The 24229-nt window shown below is 42.7% G+C and overlaps 1 protein-coding gene across 1 annotated transcript in view; it reads left to right on the top strand.

Moving 5' to 3' along the window:
- LOC109928798 (CUB and sushi domain-containing protein 1-like) overlaps positions 1-24229 on the top strand; it is a 2165117-nt gene that overhangs the window by 1592297 nt on the left and 548591 nt on the right. The window contains exon 11 of the mRNA XM_048597409.1: positions 17172-17275. Within this exon, the coding sequence (XP_048453366.1) occupies positions 17172-17275 (104 nt within the window). The remainder of the gene's footprint in view (positions 1-17171; positions 17276-24229) is intronic.

The following is a 24229-nucleotide window of genomic DNA, read 5'->3' as shown; positions in this document are numbered from 1 at the left end:
GCATTGCCCTCATCATTGCTTTGCTTGTTAATGTTTTACTAGGCACATGGGTGTTTTCCTGGTGGTGGAAAGATGTAGAATAAAGTCTTTGTACAGTCTTTTTTACTATGTCTCACATACACACACAGCCACAGGTGATTTGGGAGAAACAAAATAAAATTAAACAGGAGTGTCGGGATAGGAAGCAGGTCTGAACTAGCTAGGTCAGTGTCATGTACTATGCATGTGGAAAAAAAGAAAAAAAAATTGAAGAGATATTCAAGGGCCCTCTTGTGGAACAGTGGTAATGTCCTGGACTGAGAAATTTGGGTTCAAGTCCCACCTGTTCCAAAAGTTGTAATAATATCTCTGAACAGGTTCATTGGAAAAATAAGTTAATCCTTGGAGCAAAGGAGAATGGGGGTGAGGGGGGAGCGGTGACCTTATTGAGGTGTATAAAATCATGAGGGGCAGAGATAGGATGAATGCATATGGTCTTTTTCCCAGGGATGGGGAATTGAAAACTGGAGGGCATAGGTTTAAGGTGAGAGGGGAAAGATTTAAGGAGGTCCTGAGGGGCAACTTCTTCATGCAGAGAGTGGTGCCTATGTAGAATGGGCTGCCAGACAGAGTGATTGAGGTAGGTACAACAGCAACATTTTAAAAACATTTGGATAGGTACATGGATGGGAAGGGTTCAGAGGGATATGGACCAAATGTGAGCAATTGGAATAAGCTAAGTGGGCACAATGGTCAGAATGGACCAGTTTGGACTGAAGGGCCTGTTTCCATGCTGTATTACTCTATGACTCTAATAATTAAAAGAAAAGACATTTAAGGGCCCTCCTGTGGCACAGTGGTAGTGTCCCTACCCCTGGAAAAATATAAAATGCTGAGAATTCCTGACGTGAAAGTCAGAGTGGATATTTGGGGACTCCAGCTCACTGCTTGCTCCTCTGGACCTCCATTTTGAACATGAAGGACCAGTGTCTCAGTGCATGTTTCATTGGGAGCGACTGCATGCATCTTATTTCCATAGACCTTAGCATTTGACACATGCCAGCCTCTCCACACCCTTATGGCACTCTGATCAACCGACAGTACATGTCTGCACTTCAATGCTGTACATTAGAGTGTACTAATACCATGTCACTGTGCACAGGGGTGGGCATTCAATCCACAGCCTGGACCAGGCTGTATCTCAAAGCTTTCAGTTGACTTGGATGCTCACAGTATCCCTGCTTTGCCTTACCTTGTCTTGTATTCCTGCACTTTGTCCCCTCTGCCAGAGGTAACGGGCTCACTGTTCTTCTGTTGATTGTTGTCAGCAGTGATCAGTTAAGGAGTGGACATGTTGCCGTGTGGTATCATGTACAGTGATTCCCAAATCTGCTTCATGTGCCAGTAGCTTACACAGCAAGCACATTGCATGTGCTTCAACCAAATGGCCATGCCCCAAAATGTAAGGGGAGTATTTCTCAGTCAGGTCAAGGGAGACAGCCAGCAGTCAGGAATCCCTGATATATTAAATCAAGAGCAGCCCATGATATAAGCCCAGGAACTCTGACATAAATCAGCCAGCAGCTCAGCACAGTCAGGGTAAGGATCTTCAAGATGAGCTGAATTTCAAGCATCTCCCCACCCATCTTGGCCCTTTCTGCCCTATTGTAGGTTGTTTCTTTCCCCCAGAATGAAAGAACATAAGGGATTATGTGAGATCAAATTGGGTGGCAAAGTGGTTAGTGCTGGTCCTGGTGCTGGTACATATGGTGAGGTAGGTGTCCCAAGTGAATAAGTTGGCAACACAGAGGCCATGTGAGGCTAGAAGCGTGGGGTGGGGTAGAGGTGGTGGTGGTGTTTGCGGTGAGTGGGTATGAGTTAGGGAAGATTTTATATCCAATAGTGTGAGTGGTAGGGCATGAGCATTGGCACATGTTGGGTGCAATAGCAGAGATAAGGTCACAGACCATGAGGTAGTAGAGAGAAGTTAGTGGCACTTAGCTTGGCAGAGAGGTGAAGATCATTGACTTCTTGCTACACTGCAGGGCAGATGACTGAGGGCGCACTGAGCCAGTTGGGTATCTCAGATCTGGCTGGAAGGGTCTGGTGTGGTGGCCACCTCTATCAATGCTGAGGGAAGAGGATAGCTCTCCTCTGCACAATCCATCCACCAGGACTTCCAGGTCTCAATTGGCAAAGTGGGGCACCAACACACTCTTACCTGGCATGCAGGCCAGTGCATAACTGGGTAAACAACAGCCTTTGAAAGGTGGCTTCACTGTCAAGCTATCTTGGGATATCTCAGGTTTGGCAAGTCCTTCCACCAATAGCAATTGGAGGATTTGGGCTATCGCTGGGGGAGAAGTGCCATCAGGGCACTTATGTAGATTTTCGCTCAAGAAAACTTGCTGGGCATCACCTGAAACGTCAGCTTTCCTGCTCCTCTGATGCTGCCTGGCCTGCTGTGTTCCTTCAGCTCCACACTGTGTTATCTCAGACTCCAGCATCGGCAGTTCTTACCATCTCAGAGGGAAACTCTCCGTGAAACTTGATGAAAAAGTCACCTAGCCAATTTTTAAATTCAGCCTTTAGGTTTCTTTTTACCAGTGACTCTTTATGTAAACTGTTCATGGAGAAATAAACTTGCATTCAAATAGCATGTTTGATGACCTCAGGACATCTCTAAGCTCTTTACAGCTAATTAAGTACTGTTGAAGTGTAATCACTATTGTAATGTCGGAAACAATCTCATTTCCATGCATCAATGATCCCCTGACCTTGGAATAAATGCTTGAGTTCAGATCAACAATGTTGAGTGCTAGCTTTTGAATCATTTATCTGGTTTCTGTGAATAGAAATTCAGTTTACATCTTAAGACTTTTTAAATTGCAACATGAATTGCTACATTGGCAAGTTTTAATTTCATCAGTGCTGAAAACAAAAAGTGCTGGAAATCACAACAGGTCAGGCAGCATCCATGGAGAAAGAGAGCAAGCTAACATTTCGAGTCTAGATGATTCATCAGAGCAGATTCCAGCATCTGCAGTAATTTGCTCCCACCTTTAATTTCACCAGATTCAGAATCCCAGTTTCCAAGTGAGAGGAGCCCATATTTTCCTACCCTTGTAATTTTTTTGTTTCATAAAGTATCAGAGGCATCTCATCTCACAACAGGCAATGGAATAAGAAATTTAGAATATTCAACAACTTAAAGTTTATCTTATCTTGTGTGTTGGGCCAGTGGCATGATGAATAACGCATCTGACTTCAGATCAGATGTTTGTAGGCTCGAGTCCTATCTGGCTCAAGTGCAGCTGATGGCTTTTCTACCCTTGCAAATTGACACGTGCTTCCAAAGAGGATTGTGTGTTGGGCTTTTTGGGGGTGGCATGGTGGCTCAGTGGTTAGCACTGCTGTCTCACAGCACCAGGGACCCGGGTTTGATTCCAGCCTCGGGCGACTGTCTGTGTGGAGTTTGCACATTCTCCCCGTGTCTGTGTAGGTTTCCTCTGGGTGTTCCGGTTTCCTCCCACAGTCCAAAGATGTGCAGGTTGGGTGGATTGGCCATGCTAAATTGCCGGTAGTGTTCAGGGATGTGTAGATTAGGTGGGTTATAGCGGGGATGGGTCTGGATAGGATGTTCTGAGGGTTGGTGTGGACTTGTTGGGTCAAAGGGCCTGTTTCCACACTGTAGAGATTCTATGAAATTATAAAAACTGAAAGAACTGCAGATGCTGTAAATCAGGAACAAAAACAAAGTTGCTGGAAAAGCTCAGCAGGTCTAGCAGCATCTGTGAAAGAGAAAACAGAGTTAACGTTTCAGATCCAGTGACCCTTCTTCAGAATGTTGTTGTTAAAGTTTATCTTATTTTGCTTCCAGTTCAATTGGCATGCACCAGGTTTCACGAGGCCAGGCTGTGCTTTGTTGATTGCTTTGGGAATTGTGGTTTTAATGCAAGTTAAATATTTTGATCAATTGCATGATGATTCATGGTTGATATTGTTAATCCTCGTGAGATTCAAAATGTTTGGGTAATTTGTGAGTCTGAAACTTGGACTCTGGGAGACTGATAATACATGTCAGATTTCAGGTCTACTCAATCGTTACACCACACATTGACACTTCAGATTTTATTTCTGGTAGCTCTCCTTGGGCTATTACCTGTTGGTTGAGTATGTTGGTATGAAGAGATGCAATTGACTGACTGGGCTGAGTCATTTAAAAAATCTTGACCACTTAGCAATGATAAAATGCTATTTCTGAACAACAAATTGTAAATTTTGGACAACAACAGAGAAGTCAAAAGATACCAGCCATAAAATGTATTCATTAGTGTTTGTTCTTTGTTCTTTGGAGGGCGTTGTTGGCTCAAAAAGGCATTTACAGCATGCACACACACTTCTGGCATGAGGTCACTGTTTCTCTATATTTCAAGAGAGCTGAATACATTTGTGTTCTGCTTTTCTCAAAGGTCAACAGTTAGAAGGAGTACAAGAGGATTATAGATCCCCCAATGGTGCAATGTAGCATTAAGTCCATCCATGTAGCTTTGGAGGTGCCACATGACAGCTTCAAAATGGGCCATGGCATGAAGGGATTCTGTTGCCTGAGTGTCCAGCTGGAGTGCGAACAGATGCAATGCATCATGCCTGGCATTCAAGTAATAATCATAAATAACACAGTGTGGAGCTGGAGGAACACAGCAGGCCAGGCAGCATGAAAGGAGCAGGAAAGTTGATGTTTCGGGTCAGGACCCTTCTTCAGAAAATGATGCTGCCTGGCCTGCTGTGTTCCTCCAGCTCCACACTGTGTTAACTCTGACTCCGGCATCGACAGTTCTTACTATCTCCAAGTGATAATCATGCTGCCCCCTTTCTATGCTGTGCCAGTTCGACTTCAGCTGCCAGATCAAACCAGAGGGTGGTCCTAATCATTGAACTGCTTAACCAATGCTTCCATTACCTTGATCATTCTGGTGGACCCATACCATTCATGATGGTCTGCAGCATGCTGTGCAACCTCACTCTTACCAGGAAAACAGCTTTTTCCACTTGACAAATGGTGACTTGCTGAGGAGGAAGCAGGAGAAGCAAAGCATATATATTAAAAAAAAGTTTCAGAGATAGTAGGAACTGCAGATGCTGGAGAATCTGAGATAACAAGGTGTAGAGCTGGATGAACACAGCAGGCCAAGCAGCATCATTTTCTGAAGAAGGGTCCTGACCCGAAACGTCAACTTTCCTGCTCCTTTCATGCTGCCTGGCCGGCAGGCAGCAGGCAAAAATGAGTAAGACAGGACAATGATGTGGTGAGCGGGATACTATATTTCATGAACGTGAAACAGAAATATCACAGTGTGACACAATCTTGAACACCCAAGTGAATACCCTTGTACAAACAAAATGCCCTTGTGCACTGACAAATTGACATTTTAACCCTTTTTCCTGATTCCTCAGGCGGTGCCTTATAGCTTTGACATAGGTCAGAAGAGGCTGCTCAGATTCCTGTTACCAAAGCTTAACTGTTTTTAGTTGATGTTCTTGGGGTTTTGATGAGGACCTTAGTGCTGTCAACCTACATGCAGCAACAAACTCGGCTTGTAGGACACTGAATGGAAGACTCAGGGGTGAGCAGTGAATCAGTTAGGGTAGCGTCTCTACTTCAATCTGTACTCTCACTATCTTCCCTTTCAATCTTTATCTGCTCCTCCCTGCTACGAGTTTAAGGACACTTTACTGCACTTCAGTGAGGCATTGAATAAGTAAGGTGATATTTTCTTTAATAATGAATAAGGTTTCAAATCACAGGCAGTTGGGAAGCATCAGTTTTCACTCAGCTGCCTTGTCATTTCTGAAATTCCATGAAGAAAGCCACTCTCTGACAAATGTAAATGTCAGTGTGGAGGTTTGACACATCAAGGCATTCATGTGAGACACTTTCTCAATTGCTGTCCACCCAAGACTAGAAATCCTGACATTAGTCTTTCAGTTTTGGCTGTTATTCCTGAATTATGCATTCCATCATCAGCCCCTAAACCTCAGCAGTTGTACTCAGCAAGTAGAGGATGTCCTGTGGATTCCAGTGGGAGCTCTTCACTGCTGAATGTCTCCAGCAACTGCTCCTGGTCACTTGTGACAGCCAAGCTACCTGTATTGGTCCTCCATTGAGGTGCATAGTACTTGTGGCTGATGTTCACAAGCCCAGTGATAGTGTACCTTTTAGAGTTAGTGACCTATTCGGAGGAGTTTTTGCATTCCTCCTGAAAGGACCTGTGAAAGATGAATGACCTGTATTGGGACTGACAAAGTGAGAGAGTTCTCGGTTGTCATTAGGCATGTTATCATTTTTCACTTCATTTCATTTTGCCTGCTGACATCCATTCAACATGAGTGAATGTTGAGCGCCATGTGTCTGTGTGATACTACTTATGTCACCATGTAGCTGGCAGACTCCCATCTATCTCTTCAACTCCAATGACCGTGCATGCTGAGACCCCAGCTTATCTCCAGAGCCACCTGCTCTGCAACTGCCAGAGATGACTATACAGCCACCGCCAGTTCTCTGTTTTCCACGGTAGCCTGTGCTTTTTTCTTTCCTGTAAAGAAGAGAGTGAGAAGCAGAATGTTTTCAGTAGATTGAAGGACAACATTTTTGAAGAATCACTAGATAGGCATAACATGGGGAGTTGGTAGTGTAGTGTTAATACCATTGGACTAGTAATCCTGAGGCCCATGTTAATGCTCTGAGGATAAGGGTTCAAATCTCACAATGGCAGCAGTGTGGAATTTAAACAACAGATCATAGAATCCCTACCGTGTGAAAGTAGGCCATTTGGCCCATCGAGTCCACACAGACCCTCCGAAGAGCATCCCAACCAGATGGACCGCCAACCCTATCCCTGTATCCCTGCATTCCCCATGTCTAATCCACCTGTCCTACACACCCCTGGATGCAATGGACAATTGAGGGTGGCCAATCCACCTATCCCGCACATCTTTAGACTGCGAGAGGAAACCGGAGCAACTGGGGAAAATATTCAAACTCCACACAGACAGTTGCCCAAGGGTAGAATTAAACCCAGGACCCTGGCGCTGTCTTGTTGGCCTTTACCACCATTGATTTCGTGATATTTCTTCTCTAATAATAGTTATTCTGTTTATTTTCTCCATCCCTCCATTTTAGCATGTTGCTTATTTAGTGTCTTTGTAATCTTCTACCATGAAGACTAATGGAAAATATTTGGGCAGCTCACCAGCCATTTCCTAGTTCCCCATGATTATTCCCTCCACTTAACTCTGTAAGAGGCATATGTTCACTTTGGCCCCTCCCTTTATTTTATATTTAAAGAAGCACTTGCTGTCTATTTTGAAATGACATGCTACTTTACCAGCATAGTTTATTTTCTCCCTCTTCGTTATCTTTTTGTAATCACTTGTTGGTTTTTTAAATGTAAAACTTTTGGTCCCAAACTTCTGGTCTTTGCACATTGCATGTTTTTTGTTTCAATGTTACACCCTCCTTCCTTGCTTACTGATTTGGTTAATCCCTTTCTATGGTCCTTCTTCCTCATTAAGCTATGAGCCATGAACTATTTTCTTAAATATCTGCCAATTTTCATCAATTATCTTTGCTGCTAACGATCTTTCCCAGTCCACTCTGACCAACTGTGCTTTTATTCCTTCTTAATTGCACTTATTCATGTTTATCACAGTTGTCTCCAAATCAAGTTTCTCTGACTCAAACTGAATGGTAAATTCTACCATTCACTGTTTGCTCGGAAATCTTTTACTGAGATTATTTATTAAACCTGCCTCATTACCAGTTCCAAAATAATCCAATCCCTGGTTGAATCGATCACTTGTTCTGGGAAACTGTCCTCAACACAGTTTATAAATTCTTCCTTGTGAGTACATCTGTCAACTTGATTTCCCTAACCCATGTGAAAATTAAAGTCAGCCATGATTAATATGCTGCCTTGTGTTATACATGCCTTATTGTCCCACTTGGATATCATTACCTAACTAGTAGCCTTGCAATTCTAAAATGTCGTTGTGCTTTGTAAGCCTTCGAATCCCCTCACCAGAAACCTCCCTGCCTTGATTTGATTTAAAGCCCTCTCTATAGCCCTGTTTATGGGATTCTTTCGGACACTGGTCCCAGCATAGTTCAAGTGAAGCCTGTCTTGCAAGAACAACTCCTTCCTACACCACAGCTAGCGTTAGTAACATGTAAAGTGAAATCCAATCCTGCCACACCAATCTTTGAGCTATTCGTTGAACAGAGATTATCACCTTGGATATTCTGCTTTTCATTTAGCTCTGAACTCTTCAAATTCTTTCAGCAGAACCTCCTTTCTATCCAATCAATGTAACTGGTACCAAGAGGGATGACAACAATTCTCCCCTCCCACTCTGTGTTCTTCTCTAACCCTGAGGGGATGTCTTTAACCATGCTATCAGGCAGGCAGCACATTTCCAAGATTCATGCTCATGGCTGCAGAGAACAGTATCTATATCCCTAATTTACTGTCACCTACCATTACTGCCTTCCCCTCTCCTATCCGTACTTGAATGGCTCCCTGTACCATGGTACCACGGTCAGTTCACTTATCTTCCATACAGTGCCCACTCTCATTCACACTACTTGCAAGAGCCTCCTAACTGTAGGATAATTGCAGATGCCAAAGTTACTTGAACACTCTCCCATGGCTCACCATACTGACTCATCTGCAATCAGCCCCAGTACCTGAAAGAGGATTAAATTTGAAGGTCCTAATCTGAGGGGTGTGACCACCTCTTGGAGAAAAATGTCCAAATGACATTCCCCCTCCCTGATGTGGCACAGTATCTGTGGACTCCCCAACCACAATTTGGGTCCGAGTGCCTTCAGTTGCAAACATTTACTAGGGATGTGTTTGCCCTGGGTCACATTGGTCTCCCATAACTCCCACATGCTGCAGCAGCAATTTACCAACTGTACTGTTGCACCATTACATTATCATTAATTAAGAGGGTGGTAGTGGAAGATTGCTTTTCAGACTGGGGGCCTGTGACCAGCGGTATGCCACAAGGATCAGTGCTGTGTCCACAGCTTTTCATCATTTATGTAAATGATTTGGATGTGAACATAGGAGGCATGGTTAGTAAGTTTGCAGATGACATCAAAATTGGAAGCGTAGTGGACAGCAAAGAAGGTTACCTCAGTGTACAACAGGATCTTGATCAGATTGGTCAATAGGCCAAGGAGTGGGAGATGGTGTTCAATGTAGATAAATGTGAGGCGCCGCGTTTTGGAAAGGCAAATCAGAGCAGGACTGATACACTTAACGGTAAGGTCCTGGGGACTGTTGCTGAACAAAGAGACCTTGGAGTACAAGTTGATAGTTCCTTGAAAGTGGAGTCTCAGGTAGATAGGATAGTGAAGAAGGCATCTGATATGCTCGCCTTTATTGGTCGGCGTATTGAGTATTGGAGTTGAGTATAGGACATTGTTTAGGCTACTTCTGGAATACTGCGTGCTCTTCTGGTCTCCCTGCTATGGGAAGGATGTTGTGAAACTTGAAAGGGTTCAGAAAAGATTTACGAGGATGTTGCCAGGCTTGGAGAGTTTGAGCTATAGGGAGAGGCTGAATACGCTGGGGTAATTTCCGTATGGCGTCGGAGGCTGAGGGGTGACCTTATAGAGGTTTATAAAATCATGAGGCGTATGGATAGGGTGAATAGCCATGGTCTTTTCATTGGTGTGGGTGTGTCCAAAACTAGAGGGCATAGGTTTAAATTGTGAGGGGAAAGATTTAAAAGGAACCTAAGAGGCAACAATTTCATGCAGAGGGTGGTGTATGTATAGAATGAGCTGCCAGACGAAGTGGCGGATGCTGGTACACATACAACAATTGAAAGGCATCGGGATAGGTATATGAATAGGAAAGGTTTAGAGGGATATGGGGAAAATGCTGGAAATTGGGTCTAGATTAATTTAGGATATCTGATCGGCATGGACAAGTTGGACCAAAGCGTCTGTTTCTATGCCGTACAGCTCTACAACTCTTTGATTCTAATTACTTTACAATCGTTGCTCTTTCCATTTTATTGTAATTGTTTTAGACAGGTATCAAACTTATACCTAATGACCTATATTTAGGAAGATAGAAAAAGAATTTTCTGATCTAAATCATGATGATCTTACCTCTACTTTAAATACTAAAAAAACTCACCAGTCACCTGTTTCCCCAGCACTTGCATCACATTGTTGTTTGCAATGTCACTCCACCACAGCCTCACTGAAATTAAGCCGCTCGATCTACTCCCTCTTTTTATCTCCCGCTCATCTCTCAATCTGAAGACCTTTCTTTTTGCAGTAAACCTTACTTAAAGCATCTCTTTTCCGCTCTGCACCACATGCCCTCTTCAGTCAGGTGAAGTCTTCGCTCACGCTACCCATGCTCCTTACTGACCATGCGATTTCAATTACAGCAAATGGAGCACAGGAAGAGCCATTCAATCCAATAAATTCAGCCAGTGTGCTTTGCTCCATGCATCATCATCTAACCTCATCAGATTTTGTCAAGGTCTGTTAAATTACTTCAAGCTACATCACTGTGCTCTGACAAAACCTTTTCCATTATATTACGGTTTCCATTAGCTATAAATTCAATAATGTGCAGGAATTACCATGATGAATTTCTCCATTTGCAGTGATGGAGATGAAATATATTCATGTGGATTATAGTAGTATTAGTGAAGTAGTGTCTTGGAGGCAAAAGTTCTAATGTTAGTTTTGAAGCTTTTATTTATACGTTTTTTTATTGTGCACATCAAATATTTGAATTGAATATTCAGTCAAACAGGTTACAAACCTTGCATGTCAGAGAGTTCTAGTTTGACTGATTAAAATTGATAGAGATTATAGTGACTTTGAAAGATCTAAAGCAGTTTGATAAAATTCCTCAGGAAAGAAATAGTTAGGATTTTCTGAAGAAGGGTCCCGACTCGAAACGTCAACTGTCCCACTCCTCTGATGCTGCCTGGCCTGCTGTGTTCCTCCAGCTCCACACTGTGTTGTCTCTGACTCCAGCATCTGCAGTTTTTACTAGTCTCAGTTAGGATCCTGTGCTATTTTGGGAGTCCTACCTTTGAATAATGTTAGCGTTCCAACTTACAATTGAACATAAATGGAGTAAAATATGCTGTGATGTTGTCAGACAAAGTATTCATATGAATTTCCGGTATCTATATCTTTAATTGAATAATAGGTTATTGAAACATATTAAATCCTGAGGGGAATTAATTGGATAGATGCTGTTATTTCCAGTTCTGGGAAAGGCTAGATGTAGGGAACACAGTTTAAAGAGTAAGGGGGTCTCCTATTTCAGCTGGAGATGAGAATATTGTCTTCTCAGACACGCATTATTCTATGAAATACGCTTTCCCAGATAGCATTGGAGGCAAAGTCATTGAATATTTTAAAGTTTAAGTTAGATAGCTATTTGATAGACACAAAGCCAACAGAATAGAGGATAGACCGGAAAGCGGTGTTGAGGCTACAATCAGCTCAGCCTATCTTCTCATCAAATAGTGGAACAGACTTGAGGGGCCAAATGGCTTAATTCTCCACTTGAATATTGTGTGGGTAAAGTCAGATCATAATGTTTGTATAAATTGTCAGTATTTAATGATACCTCTTAACTGTAATGCTCGTAAATCAAATTATTTTATGGTACTGTAATTTAGTGGGAAAATATTCTTCTTTCTTTTATATGATTATAAAACGGCAGTTATGAAAATTGTAAAAAGCCACAAATGAAGCTGAAATACTGAGTTATGCTATGTTTCTTGTTGAAAATGTATTAGTCATAGCATGTAAACACGTTCCCATGCCTTCGGCCCTCTAAGCCTGCACTGCCACATTTTGCGTTTCCATACTAAAACTTACAAGATCCGTATCCTGCTATTCCCTTCCTGGATGAATAGGAAGGGAATAGAGGGATAGGGATCCTGTAAGTTAAGACAGTTTTAATATGGAAGGGCAAAATGTGACAGTGCAGGCTTGGAGGGCCGAAGGGCCTGTTGCTGTGCTGTATTGTTCTTTGTATAACTTGTATGCTGTTCAGGATATATCTTTCATGTAGTGTGCAAATTCTGCATATCCACTGTCAGTTCCAAGTGCTCTAAGAATTTGATATGAGCAAACTTGTAGGTTTTTCCAAATGATCTTGAGCGAATGGTTACATTGCTGACATCACCTTTCTTTTCCTTCTCAAAGTGTGGATATTTCTTTCAAGGTCAGCATTTATTATAATACCTGTTTGCTCTCAGGTGGTGGTGGTGGTGCCAGGTTTTCTTCTTGAGCTGTTGACTGGAGTCATACTTTGATCAAAACAGGATCAAACATAGTTAAGAGTGCATTTAGTCTTTTGTTGCAGTAAAATTCATATTAAAAAATTAAATCTTGTCACAATGACATTTCAGCTTTGCTGTAAGTTTGAATTTCTTCTGAAAAGTTATTGGTCTCCACTGATTGTAATCAGGATTAAACTTCGAACATACTGACACAATTGGCAGAGAGGATGACAATATCTTTGCAGACTTTGTGTCATCCTCACTCTTGCCTTCCTACCTCTATTTGCATTGTCCACAATCTTGGCAATATTCACATCCTTTCCTCAAAGGCGTCTAGGGAGATTGATGTCAGGCAGTAGGCCATATGAACTGGCCCTTTGTGCCCTATTGTGTACTGTTTTCTCGTGCAGTAAGAGAAAGAGAGGGATTGGGTGAGATGAAAATGGGGTGGACAATGTGTAAATACTGGTACGGGCAGGGGATAAATTACGCCGGGTGAATGAGGAGGCAAGGCAAAGATCATGCTGGGTTTGTACGTTGGGCATTGGCGTGAGTGAAAATGAGTGAGGGCAGATGTTGCAGACAACAATGAAATTGATATAGCATGGGAAGTGGATGCAGTAGCAGAGAAAGAGTGAGTGTGAGGTAGCAGTGACAAGATGGTGACACTTATACAAAGGCCTTTCTTCCTGCATGGCTGGGAGTTTTGCTAGGTGATAGAACTGGCACTGAGGAAGATGGCAACTGCAGACAAGACTGGCAGAGTTTGGGTGTCATAACCTCCTCTGTTGGGCCTGTGGGAAGAGGACAGAGTCTGCTGTACAACCCTGTCCATATGGACCGTGAAGCCCCTGTCATCAATCACGGTGCCGTATTCCTTTTATCACTCATGACCTCTCGGAGTGTGTGCAATGATGAAGAACAGCTTCGGAATGCCCACCGATGGTGCCAGTACCAGGCAGCAAAGTTATCTTGGGATATTCGTGCAATGGCAACTACATCTGCATGCAGGAGATTCAGGCTAATATCAGAGGAAAGCATTGCCATACAGGTGCGGTAGGTGGTTAATGAGTTGATTTTGGGACGATAGTACAAGAAAGCTTTATAGACCTTACAAAGTGTAACCCTCCATGAAACCTGGCGAAAATAACAAAACTCGGTCCAGTGAGTCTCAACACAAAAGATAGCTAACTTCATTCTTATTCCTTTTTCAAGATTTGTTTACCAGAATTACAACTGAAAGTCTAAAGAGAAATAAATATCAGCTTAAGCTGTTGCCTGCTTCCTGATTATGATCATGTCACTGAAAATTTGATTAAAGAACATTGCCGTCACTCTGGTATTTCTAAGCAGATTTGCTGATGAGATACTCCACTGCAGTGACTTTGGGAACTACAATCTCTAATTTCTCTCAATATATCACTATAAATGTCATCTTATGCATAGCTTGCTGACACTGGTTGTTGAATACATTTGCATATTAACAATTGTTTCTTAATCTCAAGAAGCTTGCTGAGTGAGGATAAAAAAAATCCTGGGAGCAGGTGCGCAAATGTGTTTTTCAATTTCTTATAATACAACGAGTAATGTTACTTCTTATTGTAACAATCATGTCGTATCCTGAAACACAATTCACTTGTCAGTGCTGCAGAATTTATAGAAATAGAATATGAGTGTGGTGGATAGCTTGCAACAGATCGCTTTTTGAATTGAATCCAAGCCATTACATTTTGGGATACCAGATTTGCATGTTTCCTCAATTGCATTATGTGTTACACTATCAAGTATCTAATAATGGAGATATAAGGGCGATAGCTGTTGTTACGTTCTTGAGGCAAATTTTAAATTCTTTCCATGGAGTATATACATCTATTTTCTTTACATTGCATAATGTGCAAAGCATGTGCTATTTTTAATGTTAATCAGCTTCTTGGAAAGATGCTGCAGTTGATTACAATTTGTAATTTTTTTCTCACCAATTATCTCCTTTCCACTCCGCTCCTGAAGGTGCTGAAACCTTGCTCCAACTGATTTCAGATTCCTCTAACTCATCAAGTGGTTGTAATTTTAATCTCAGCCTTCACAACACGTGACTGTGGTTTTGACTACACATTGCATTAGAGCTGGGACCCATTTATGAATATTCTATAAGGAACTCTGTAAAGTGAAGAATAGACACTCCAAGTATTGGCTTTGCATTTCCCTAACCCATGGATGCTGAGGTCCAGCTTGAGATCAGATACCTCAGTGGAAATATTTTTGATTGACTTATTTGACTGAAGTCTTTTGAAATTTCTCAGTGTGATTTCTAAATGATGAAAAGCTGGAGACAGCATAAGGTTCAAAAAGATCACGATGATCTAGGCATATAGATCATTAAAATATCATGAAGTGTGATAGAGAATAAGCAGAAGGGTCAATGGAATGCCGACCGTTCTATTGAAAGGTCGAGAATTCAAGGGGTAAAAATGTGTTATGAAACAATTTTTATCCTTGCAGGTTGTGTAATTAAGATTTATTAGACTGATACCTAGACCTCATCTGTTAAAATATGATGAAATTTTGCACCAACTGAGATATAGAAAGAAAAAGCTGTTTTGATTGAAGTGTCCAAGATACTAAGGGAAACGGATAAGGTCAATGCAGATAAATTATTTCCACTGACCCGGGGAGTCCAGTATTCAGGACATCCTCTTAAACACTGGAGTAGCACCTTGTGAGGATTGAAATTAGGAAACAGTTCTATACATAAAGGCTGGTTGAACTTTGGAACTCTCCTCCAAAAATGTAGAATAATGGTTGACGAAATCTTAAATCTGAGATTGATAGTTTTTGTTAACCAAATTTATGAAAGAATACAGGGTGCAGGTGGACATATAGAATTAGTTTGCAGATTAGCCATAATTTCATTGAATAGTCAAAAAGGCTCGAAGGGCTAAATTTCCTATTGCTGTATTTTACTATATTTCTTAGGCATATATCTCTATTAGATCTCCATGGCTTCACTATCAAGTGTAAAAATAGGAAACATGGATTGGATGTTGGCTGCTCCCCAAACTTGAAGTTCTTCCTTTTATTCATGTACATTTAATCAAAGAGCAGCTAGCCTGCAAGTTTGCCAACAAGTGTCACATTTTCGACAACCTCTGCCTCCCATTGCCGTTCCCACAGCCACCTAGTGGCATTACCGCGCAATAGAGCTGGCAATCTATAATTGACTGGAGGCACTCTGTCGGACAGAGATCTGCTCATGGGGCCCTTCATCCTGGGCCAGGGCCACTGCTGACCTGTTATGAACCTGAGCAATAATTTATATAATGAGCCTCTCCAAAAACAGGATTGCAAGTCTGTCAGCAAGATACCTGTTACTTCCATTAAATTCAGTCCTATGGTTGCGGTTCTAATTCATTTTTAAGTCTGTCTGAATCAGTTTTAAGGGTGTTCATCAATTCAAAGGTGATGGTACAATTTTGTTGAAAGATGAGACTCCGTGATTAGCTATGTTGCCTTACAGCGCTAAGGACCTGGGTTCATTTCCACCCTCAGGCGACTGTCTGAGTGGAGTTTGCACATTCTCCCTATGCCTGTTTGGGTTTCTGCCATGTACCCCAATTTCCTCCCACAGTCCAAAGATGTGCAGGTTAGGTGGATTAGCCATGCCAGATGCCTCGTAGTGTCCATGGATGTGCAGGCTAGGTGGATTAGCTGTGGGAAATGTGGAGTTATGGAGATAGTGGGGGGTGGGGTTGGTGGTGGCTGAGTCTGGGGGGGATTTTTTTGCAGGGTTGGTGCAGACTTGATGGCCTTCTTTCTGCACTGTAGGGATTCTATGATTCTATTGTTCAGACACACTGTTCTGGCCCTCTACAAAAAACAAAGAACTGCAGATCAGCAGCATCCGTGGAGAGAAAGCAGAGTCAACGTTTCAGGTCCAATGACTCTTCTTCAAACCCTTCTCGGCACATGTGCTCCCAGACCTGCTCAGTATCTCCAGCAATTTCTGTTTTTTCCCCTGAGTCTCCTCACCCGGGGCATTCCAAGCTAAGCTGCTATTAGCGAAAGTAACTGGGCAGCAAACATAGCAAGTTATAAACAGGCCTCATTTTGACCATAGTTATTCATATATGGCTTAAAGTTTTCACCAAGTGTAGTGTAACACCAATATAGTGCAGATTATATAAACAAAAGTTTGCGGATGGTTTATTGGACTGCCGATTTGCATTTAAAATTCAGCATAAAACCCTTTTTAATATTGGCCTAAGGTTGCTCCTGTCATTAATCTCTCGTAAAATAAACAAACATCCTTTGGCAAAACAAAGTCTGTGCTTGCCTTGGAACGTACCTGCAAATGGCTCAATCATCCTCTCCTAGAATAAGGAACTTTATAGCCAATTATGTCTATCTATAGGATGTGGCAACAGCAATCTCAGAATAGTTGCTACAGTGTTAAAAAAAGGCTGTGCCTCACTTGCTGTTACTGATACTGTGTTTAACAATGATTTAACATTTGCAGAAATATTTAAAAAATGGAGTGGTATATTTTTGTATGTTATGTTCATTGCAATGCACCTTTGATGCAGCAAAAATGTGACAGATTTACTATCTATGCTATACTAATAATTAACTGTGGAACTACAGGTAATTAAACATCCCTTATATCTGTACAATGTTTTGATATGTATTACTTGGGGAAAAACATATTTTAAGGTCATCTTTAAAAATGAGAAGTTGTCTGTGCAATGTTGCATTTTGGCAAATGGGAAGAATGATATTTTTGAGAATAATTCTGAAATATTCGTATGAGAAAAGTTCAATTTGCAGAGAAAAGTCAGCTTTGTTTTGTTTATCCACAGATCATTAAGCTAAAATTTGAAGAATTTGACCTGGAACGAGGTTATGACACCTTGACTGTAGGAGACGGAGGGAAAGTGGGAGACACCAGGACAGTGTTGTATGCGTGAGTACTGTCTAGAAACACCTTTTTGATATTTTTTGTTTTGGCTGTTCTTCTGACAAGGCTGCATTTATTCAGCATCCCTCGTTGCCGTACGATGATAATGGATGGGCCTTCTGTGTGAGCGACTGCACTTCATATGGAGGTGCATCTGAATATTGATGGTATATGTGGATTTCCAGGAGTCTGACTCAGCAATGATAAACAAATTGCAAAATATGTTCCTGACAACAAGTATATTATTCGGAAGATAACTTGGAGGTAATATCTTCCACAGCATTAGTGCTTCTGTGCTTCCTGGTGCTAGAGTTTGTTGCAAATAAACAGTGGTCCAAGCAGCCCTGATGTGCTTCTATAGTGCGGATTCAATATTGTGCATCCACCTCTGGTGAAGAAGGAAGTGGATAATAGAGTCAAGTGACAAAGACACCAATCAAACAAATTGCTTGGTTCTCGATGGTGGTCAGCTGATTGGGTGCTGTTGTAGCTCTTAGGCAGAGAGGATGCCCTCTAGGTATTATTGCTTGACAGTTAAACCAGAAACTCAGTTAATGTTCTGGGTTCAAATCTGGAATTAAGAAACTAATGATGACCATGAAATTATTGTTGATTGTCAGAAAAACTCATCTGGATCACTGATGTCCTTCAGGGAAGGAATTCTACCATCCTCACCTGGTCTAGCCTACATATGATTCCAGATCCACAGCAATGAGGCCAACTCTCAACTACCCTCTGAAATGCCTAGCAAGTTAGTCAGTTGTATCAATCATTGCAAAGTTCCAAGAAAGAAATGAAACCAGATGGACTACCTGGCATTAACCTAGGCACTAAAAACGACCATAGCAAAAACAACCCTTTCAACCCTGCGAACTCCTCCTTGCCAGCATCAGGGGTTTAGTGCCAAAATTGGGAGTGTTGTCTCACAGACTAGTCAAACAACAGCCTGACAAAGTCATACTCACAGAATCATACCTTGCAGACAACGTCGCAGACACCACCGTCACCATCCCTGGATGTGCCCTGTCCCACCGGCAGGATAGATCCAGCAGAGATAGAGGCAATGTGGCAAACAGTCGGGAGGGAATTGGCCTGGGATTCCTCAGCATTGATTCTGGACCCAATGAAGTCTCATGGCTCCAGGTTAAACACGGGCAAGGAAACCTGCTGTTTACCATATACCGTGCTCCGTTGGCTGATAAATCAGTGCTCTACCATGTTGAACAGCACTTGGAGCAAGCACTGACAGTGGCAAGGGCACAAAATATGTTCTGAGTGGGGGATTTCAATATCCACCACCATGAATGCATTGGCAGTGGCACTACAGATCGAGCTGGTCAGGTCCTAAAAGATGTTACTGCTAGACTGGGTCTGTGGCAGGTGGTGAGGGAACTAACAAGAGGGTAAGACATACTTGACCTCATAAGCACTGATCTGCTAGCAGCAGATGCATCTGTCCATGACAACATCAGTAAGAATGATCTCTGCACAGTCCTTGTGGAGACAAAGTACCGCCTTCACACTGAGAATTCTTTACATTATGTTGTGTGGTACTACCACAGTTCTAAATGAGACAGACTTTGAATAGATCTAGCAACTCAAACCTGGGCATCCATGAGGCCCTGTGGGCCATCAACAACAGCAAAATCATACTATAACATAAATCTACAACCTCACTGCCCAGCATTTCCCCCACTCAACCGTTACCACCAATCGAGAGGATCAACCCTGGTTCAATGGAGAGTGCAGGAGGGCATGCCAGGAGCAGCACCGGGCTTACCAAGGTGTCAACTTGGTGAAGCTACCAAACAGGACTACTTGCATGCCACACGGCGATCGCAGCAAATGATAGAGCCCACATGTAGATGATCCATATCGGCCTGCTCCAGTGGTCCCCAGCATCATAGATGCTAGTCCAAATTAATTCACTCCACATGATATCAAGAAATGGTTTGTGACAGTGGATACTGCAAAGACTATGGGCCCTGCCAGTATTCTGGCAATAATCCCGAAGATTTGTGCAAGAGAACTTGTCACACCCATAGCCAAGATGTTCCAATACAGTTACAACACTGGTATATACTTGACAATTGCCCAGGTGCGTCCTGTAACCAAAAAGCAGGACAAATCCAACCTGGCCAATTAGCACCCCATCACTCGACTCTCGATCATCAGTAAAGTGATGGAAGGTGTCATCAATAGTGCCATCGAGCAGCACCTGCTCAGCTATAACCTGCTCAGTGATGCCCAGTTGCCTGATGTGTTTTTGGATGATATCACTTTGGGAGGACAGGTCAATGAAAAATAAAAGGGGACAATCGATGGATCTGCTGTGAACCCCAATGGCAACGGTGCAGGAATAGGATTGAAAGCTATTGTGGGTGATTCTCTGATTCTGCTTAATTCTACAAGAAGAAAGCAGGGAGTGTCGTCCCAGCCAGATGGATATAAAGGTAAAAGGTATTTTCAGAAGTCCAGTTAACACAAGAAAAATGATGAGTTACAATTAACATCAATTGTGGCTTGGATGAGGCCTATTTCAATATCGTGACTGGTGGGAGAATTAATCAGAGGGATTTTCCCACATGGAATTGTGGAGAAGATTGGTATGAATTTGCAAAGTGCCAATACATTTAAAGACTTTGGAGATGAAAGTGAGTTGAGAGATGTGGCAATAGTTTGCAAGGATAGAGGGATTATGTTTAAGTTTTTCATGAGAGTCATGAGGACAAGAGCTGTGAAAGGATGTATAGCAACCAAAAGGAGGAAATTGTTAACAATATCAGCAAGCATGGAAGGGGCGCTGATTGATTAGCAATTGGTTCAGGATAAGAGGAAGGCAAGCTCAGGTTAGAGAAAGCATTGCATGAGATCAGATACAAAAGTGCGATCTCAAGGCCAGGACAGTGAGAAACATTTGAAGAATTTTATCCTAACGTTCTAAGTGAAGGGAGAGAGGCAACTGCTGAATGGTCTATGTTGGAAGAACAATGTATGTGGAAGGAAAGGTTTTGGGAGGGGAGGAATATTGAGAGTTTGGAGATGAGAAAAGGAGTAGGGTTGCAATGGGGGTTAAAATCAATGAGAATGAGTAGTTGTTTTGAGCAGAGGTTTTGTGAGAAAAGCAGAAATGATGTCTCAGTGAGAAGCTTAGAAATTTGAGTGCATGGTAAAGAACAAGGCTTTAAATGAGAGGCAAGAAGGAGAGATATTTGAAGAAGGAAAATTTACCAGAAGATTATTGGGATAGATCAAGTTTTGAGATGTACAAATGATTCTAGATGTAGCCAAGCAGGGAAACTTCATTAAGGACACAGGTAGTATCACTCGCTAGCCATTGTTTCAGTCAAGGCCATGATTTTATTCATATTTGTTCATGGGATTTGAGGATCAAGGCTAGGCCAGCATTTCTTGCCTATCCTAATTGCCCCGAGGAATGGTGAGCTGCCCTCTTGAACTACTGCAGTCATTGATGGTGTCAAGTTTCCTGAGTGTTATTGGAGCTGCACTCATCCAAGTAAGTGGGGAGTATTCCATGACATTCCTGACTTGTACTTTGTAAATGATTCAATGTCTGGTCAATGGTAACCCCCAGGATGGTGATTGTGAAGGATTTAGCCATGAGAATGTCGTTGAATGTTAGGGAGTGATGATTAGATTCTTTCTTATTTGATGTGGCCATAGCTTGGCACTTGTGTCGTGTGAATGTTATTGCCACTTATGAACTCAATGATGTCAAAATGATAATCTGCAATAAGGTCATTTGAGGGTGGATAAAATCATCAGCAGGTTCTGGGAGACTTAGATGAGGAACTGGATGCCATGCAAGTACAAACTGATTAATAACTTGCACAAGGTTCAGAGACATGTAGAGCTGTATGTCATAAGAACCTTTTTTCCATCAGGACCCAGCCCCATATGCTGTGATATCTGCAATTGGTGGAGTTGCGTTCTAGCTATTAGCATATAGCTGTTACTTCCATATACTGCAGGTAGCAACAGTTGAATGAACTAGCGTAGTCTTCCTGGTGACGGCTTCCTAACTCACCCCCTCTATATTCCCAGTTCGAGCACCAGCAGCTCTGGAGCTTAAGCAACCACACCAGGAGAGAGGTGGGTGCTGTGTGCTGCTTTGGGAGGTCGGGCACAATAAAGGGACCACAAAGTGAAGGAGACCTCTGAAGAAGAGTAACTTCAACAGGGGCCACAACAAAAATTTTATATGAATGCTGTACATACATACTAAAATTTTAGGGACATTTATGCAGCAGAACATGTAGATCCCTCTGCACCTTGGAATTTTGCGATAGTTCCCCATTTGTATAGTATTATGCTTTATTATTGTTTGTGTCGATGTGAACAACTTCATGTTTTCCCACATTGTGCTCCATCATTCAATCTATGTTTATCTGTCTGCAACCTCCTTACAACTACTTCACAGCATACTTTTCCACCCTATCTTGGTGTATTCTGTGAAATTAATTACTGTGCCTTCACTCTCCACTTCAAAGTCATTGATGTAAACGGTAAAAAGATGAGGGGCCAGTTCAGATCCCGGTGGCACTGCATTTGTCATATTCTGCAAATCAGATAAATACTTATTCACGCATGCGAGCAGCCAATATTCTATAAATACCAATATTCTACCCTAATACTGAGCTTTTATTCTCCACTGTAGCCTTTTATATGGTACCTTATCAATTGCTTTCTTGAAATTCAAGTACAATCCCTTTTCTTTAACCACAGCACATCACTCCTTAAAGTAAGTCTAATAAAATGGTTAAACATGATATTCCTTTCATGCAACCAATTGTCCCTTCCCAATTATATTGAGCTTTTCCAAGTTCTTCTGCGATTGATTCAATGCCTTCCCCATGTCAGATAGCAAGCTAACATAATTCCCTGTTTCTTGCCTCTTCCTTTCTTCAACGGATAGGTTATATTTACTATTATCAAATTTAATGGAATGACAGCACCACCATGATTGGCCCATTGTTTAAGATGGGATGTGACGTTCGCTTGATCATCAGTTGAGCCAAGCGTCAGTATAGAAATAGATAGGACAGATTATTCTAAGTCAGTGAGATTTAACATGGTATTGATGAAGATGTCAAGTAGAGTAGATGCTCGGTGACAACTTTCTTCACTGCAGCAGTGAGAAAGATAGATTCTATGGCATCTGAATTGGCGTTAAGCCCTAGTGACAAATGGCCAGTAACTAATCGGGTGGAGTGTAAAATGTATGATGAAATTTACTATCACCCATTTTGTATTCCTGTCCAAGAGTAATTTCACCCCAAGTGAATCAATATTTCTTCAATATTAATCTTAAAGACAATCCCCTATTAAAAAGATATAGTCATGTAATTTTACATTAGTGCAATAGGATGACATGAAGCCCTCAGTTTAAAAAAAGTTCATGAAACTTGCTCAAAGCAATATGATTGTGATTCTCACACACCTTACTGCATTCCCTTTCTGTAATAAAGCAACTACCTGCTCTCAGCATTCCTCACAAGTCCAAAATTCAGTCTGCTCCTTGCTGTAGGGTTCCAAGGCATCAGACATCCTGAGTGCAACAGTCCAAAAGAAAAATCACTCAACGAGCTCTCAATTCATAGATAGTAAGAACTGCAGATGCTGGAGAATCCGAGACAACAAGGTGCAGGGCTGGATGAACACAGCAGGCCAAGCAGCATCATAGGAGCAGAGAGGCTGACGTTTTGGGCCTAGACCCTTCATCAGAAAAGGGGGAGGGGAAGGGGGTTTTGAAATAAATAGGGAGAGAGTGGGAGGCGGATAGAAGAGGGATAGAGGAGAGGATAGGTGGAGAGGAAACAAACAGGTCGAAGAGGCGGGGATGGAGCCAGTAAAGGTGAGTGTAGGTAAGGAGTTAGGAAGGGGATAGGTCAGTCCAGGGAGGACGGACAGGTCAAGGGGGCGGGATGAGGTTGGTCAGTAGGAGATGGAGGTGCGGCTTGAGGTGGGAGGAGGGGATAGGTGGGAGGAAGAACAGGTTAGGGAGGCAGGGACGAGCTGGACTGGTTTTGGGATGCGGTAGGGGGAGGGGAGATTTTGAAACTTGTGAAATCCACATTGATACCATTGGGCTGCAGGGTTCCCAAGCGGAATATGAGTTGCTGTTCCTGCAACCTTCGGGTGGCATCATTGTGGCACTGCAGGAGGCCCAGGATGGACATGTCGTCTGAGGAATGGGAGGGGGGAGTTGAAATGGTTCGCGACTGGGAGGTGCAGTTGTTTGTTGCGAACCGAGCGTAGGTGTTCTGCAAAGCGGTCCCCGAGCCTCCGCTTGGTTTCCCCGATGTAGAGGAAGCCACACCGGGTACAGCGGATGCAGTATACCACATTGGCAGATGTGCAGGTGAACATCTGCTTGATGTGAAAAGTCTTCTTGGGGCCTGGGATGGGGGTGAGGGAGGAGGTATGGGGGCAGGTGTAGCACTTCCTGTGGTTGCAGGGAAAAGTGCCGGGTGTAGTGGAGCTGGAGGGGAGTGTGGAGCAGACAAGGGAGTCACGGAGAGAGTTGTCCCTCCGGAAAGCAGATAAGGGTGGGGAGGGAAAGATGTCTTTGGTGGTGGGGTCGGATTGCAGATGGCGGAAGTGTCGGAGGATGATGCATTGGATCCGGAGGTTGGTGGGGTGGTACGTGAGGACGAGGGGGATTCTTTTTTGGTTCTTATTGCGTGGATGGGGTGTGAGGGATGAGGTGCGGGAGATGTGGGAGACACGGTTGAGGGCGTTCTCGACCACCGAGGAGGGGAAGTTACGGTCGTTGAAAAACGAGGACAACTGAGATGTACGGGTACGGGGACCGCTTTGCAGAACACCTACGCTCGGTTCGCAATAAACAACTGCACCTCCCAGTCGCGAACCATTTCAACTCCCCCTCCCGTTCCTCAGACGACATGTCCATCCTGGGCCTCCTGCAGTGCCACAACG

The sequence above is a fragment of the Rhincodon typus genome, chromosome 5 (genome assembly GCF_021869965.1).
Source record: "Rhincodon typus isolate 14 chromosome 5, sRhiTyp1.1, whole genome shotgun sequence".
Classification (NCBI taxonomy): domain Eukaryota; kingdom Metazoa; phylum Chordata; class Chondrichthyes; order Orectolobiformes; family Rhincodontidae; genus Rhincodon; species Rhincodon typus.
This window is presented reverse-complemented; position numbering and strand designations above follow the sequence as displayed.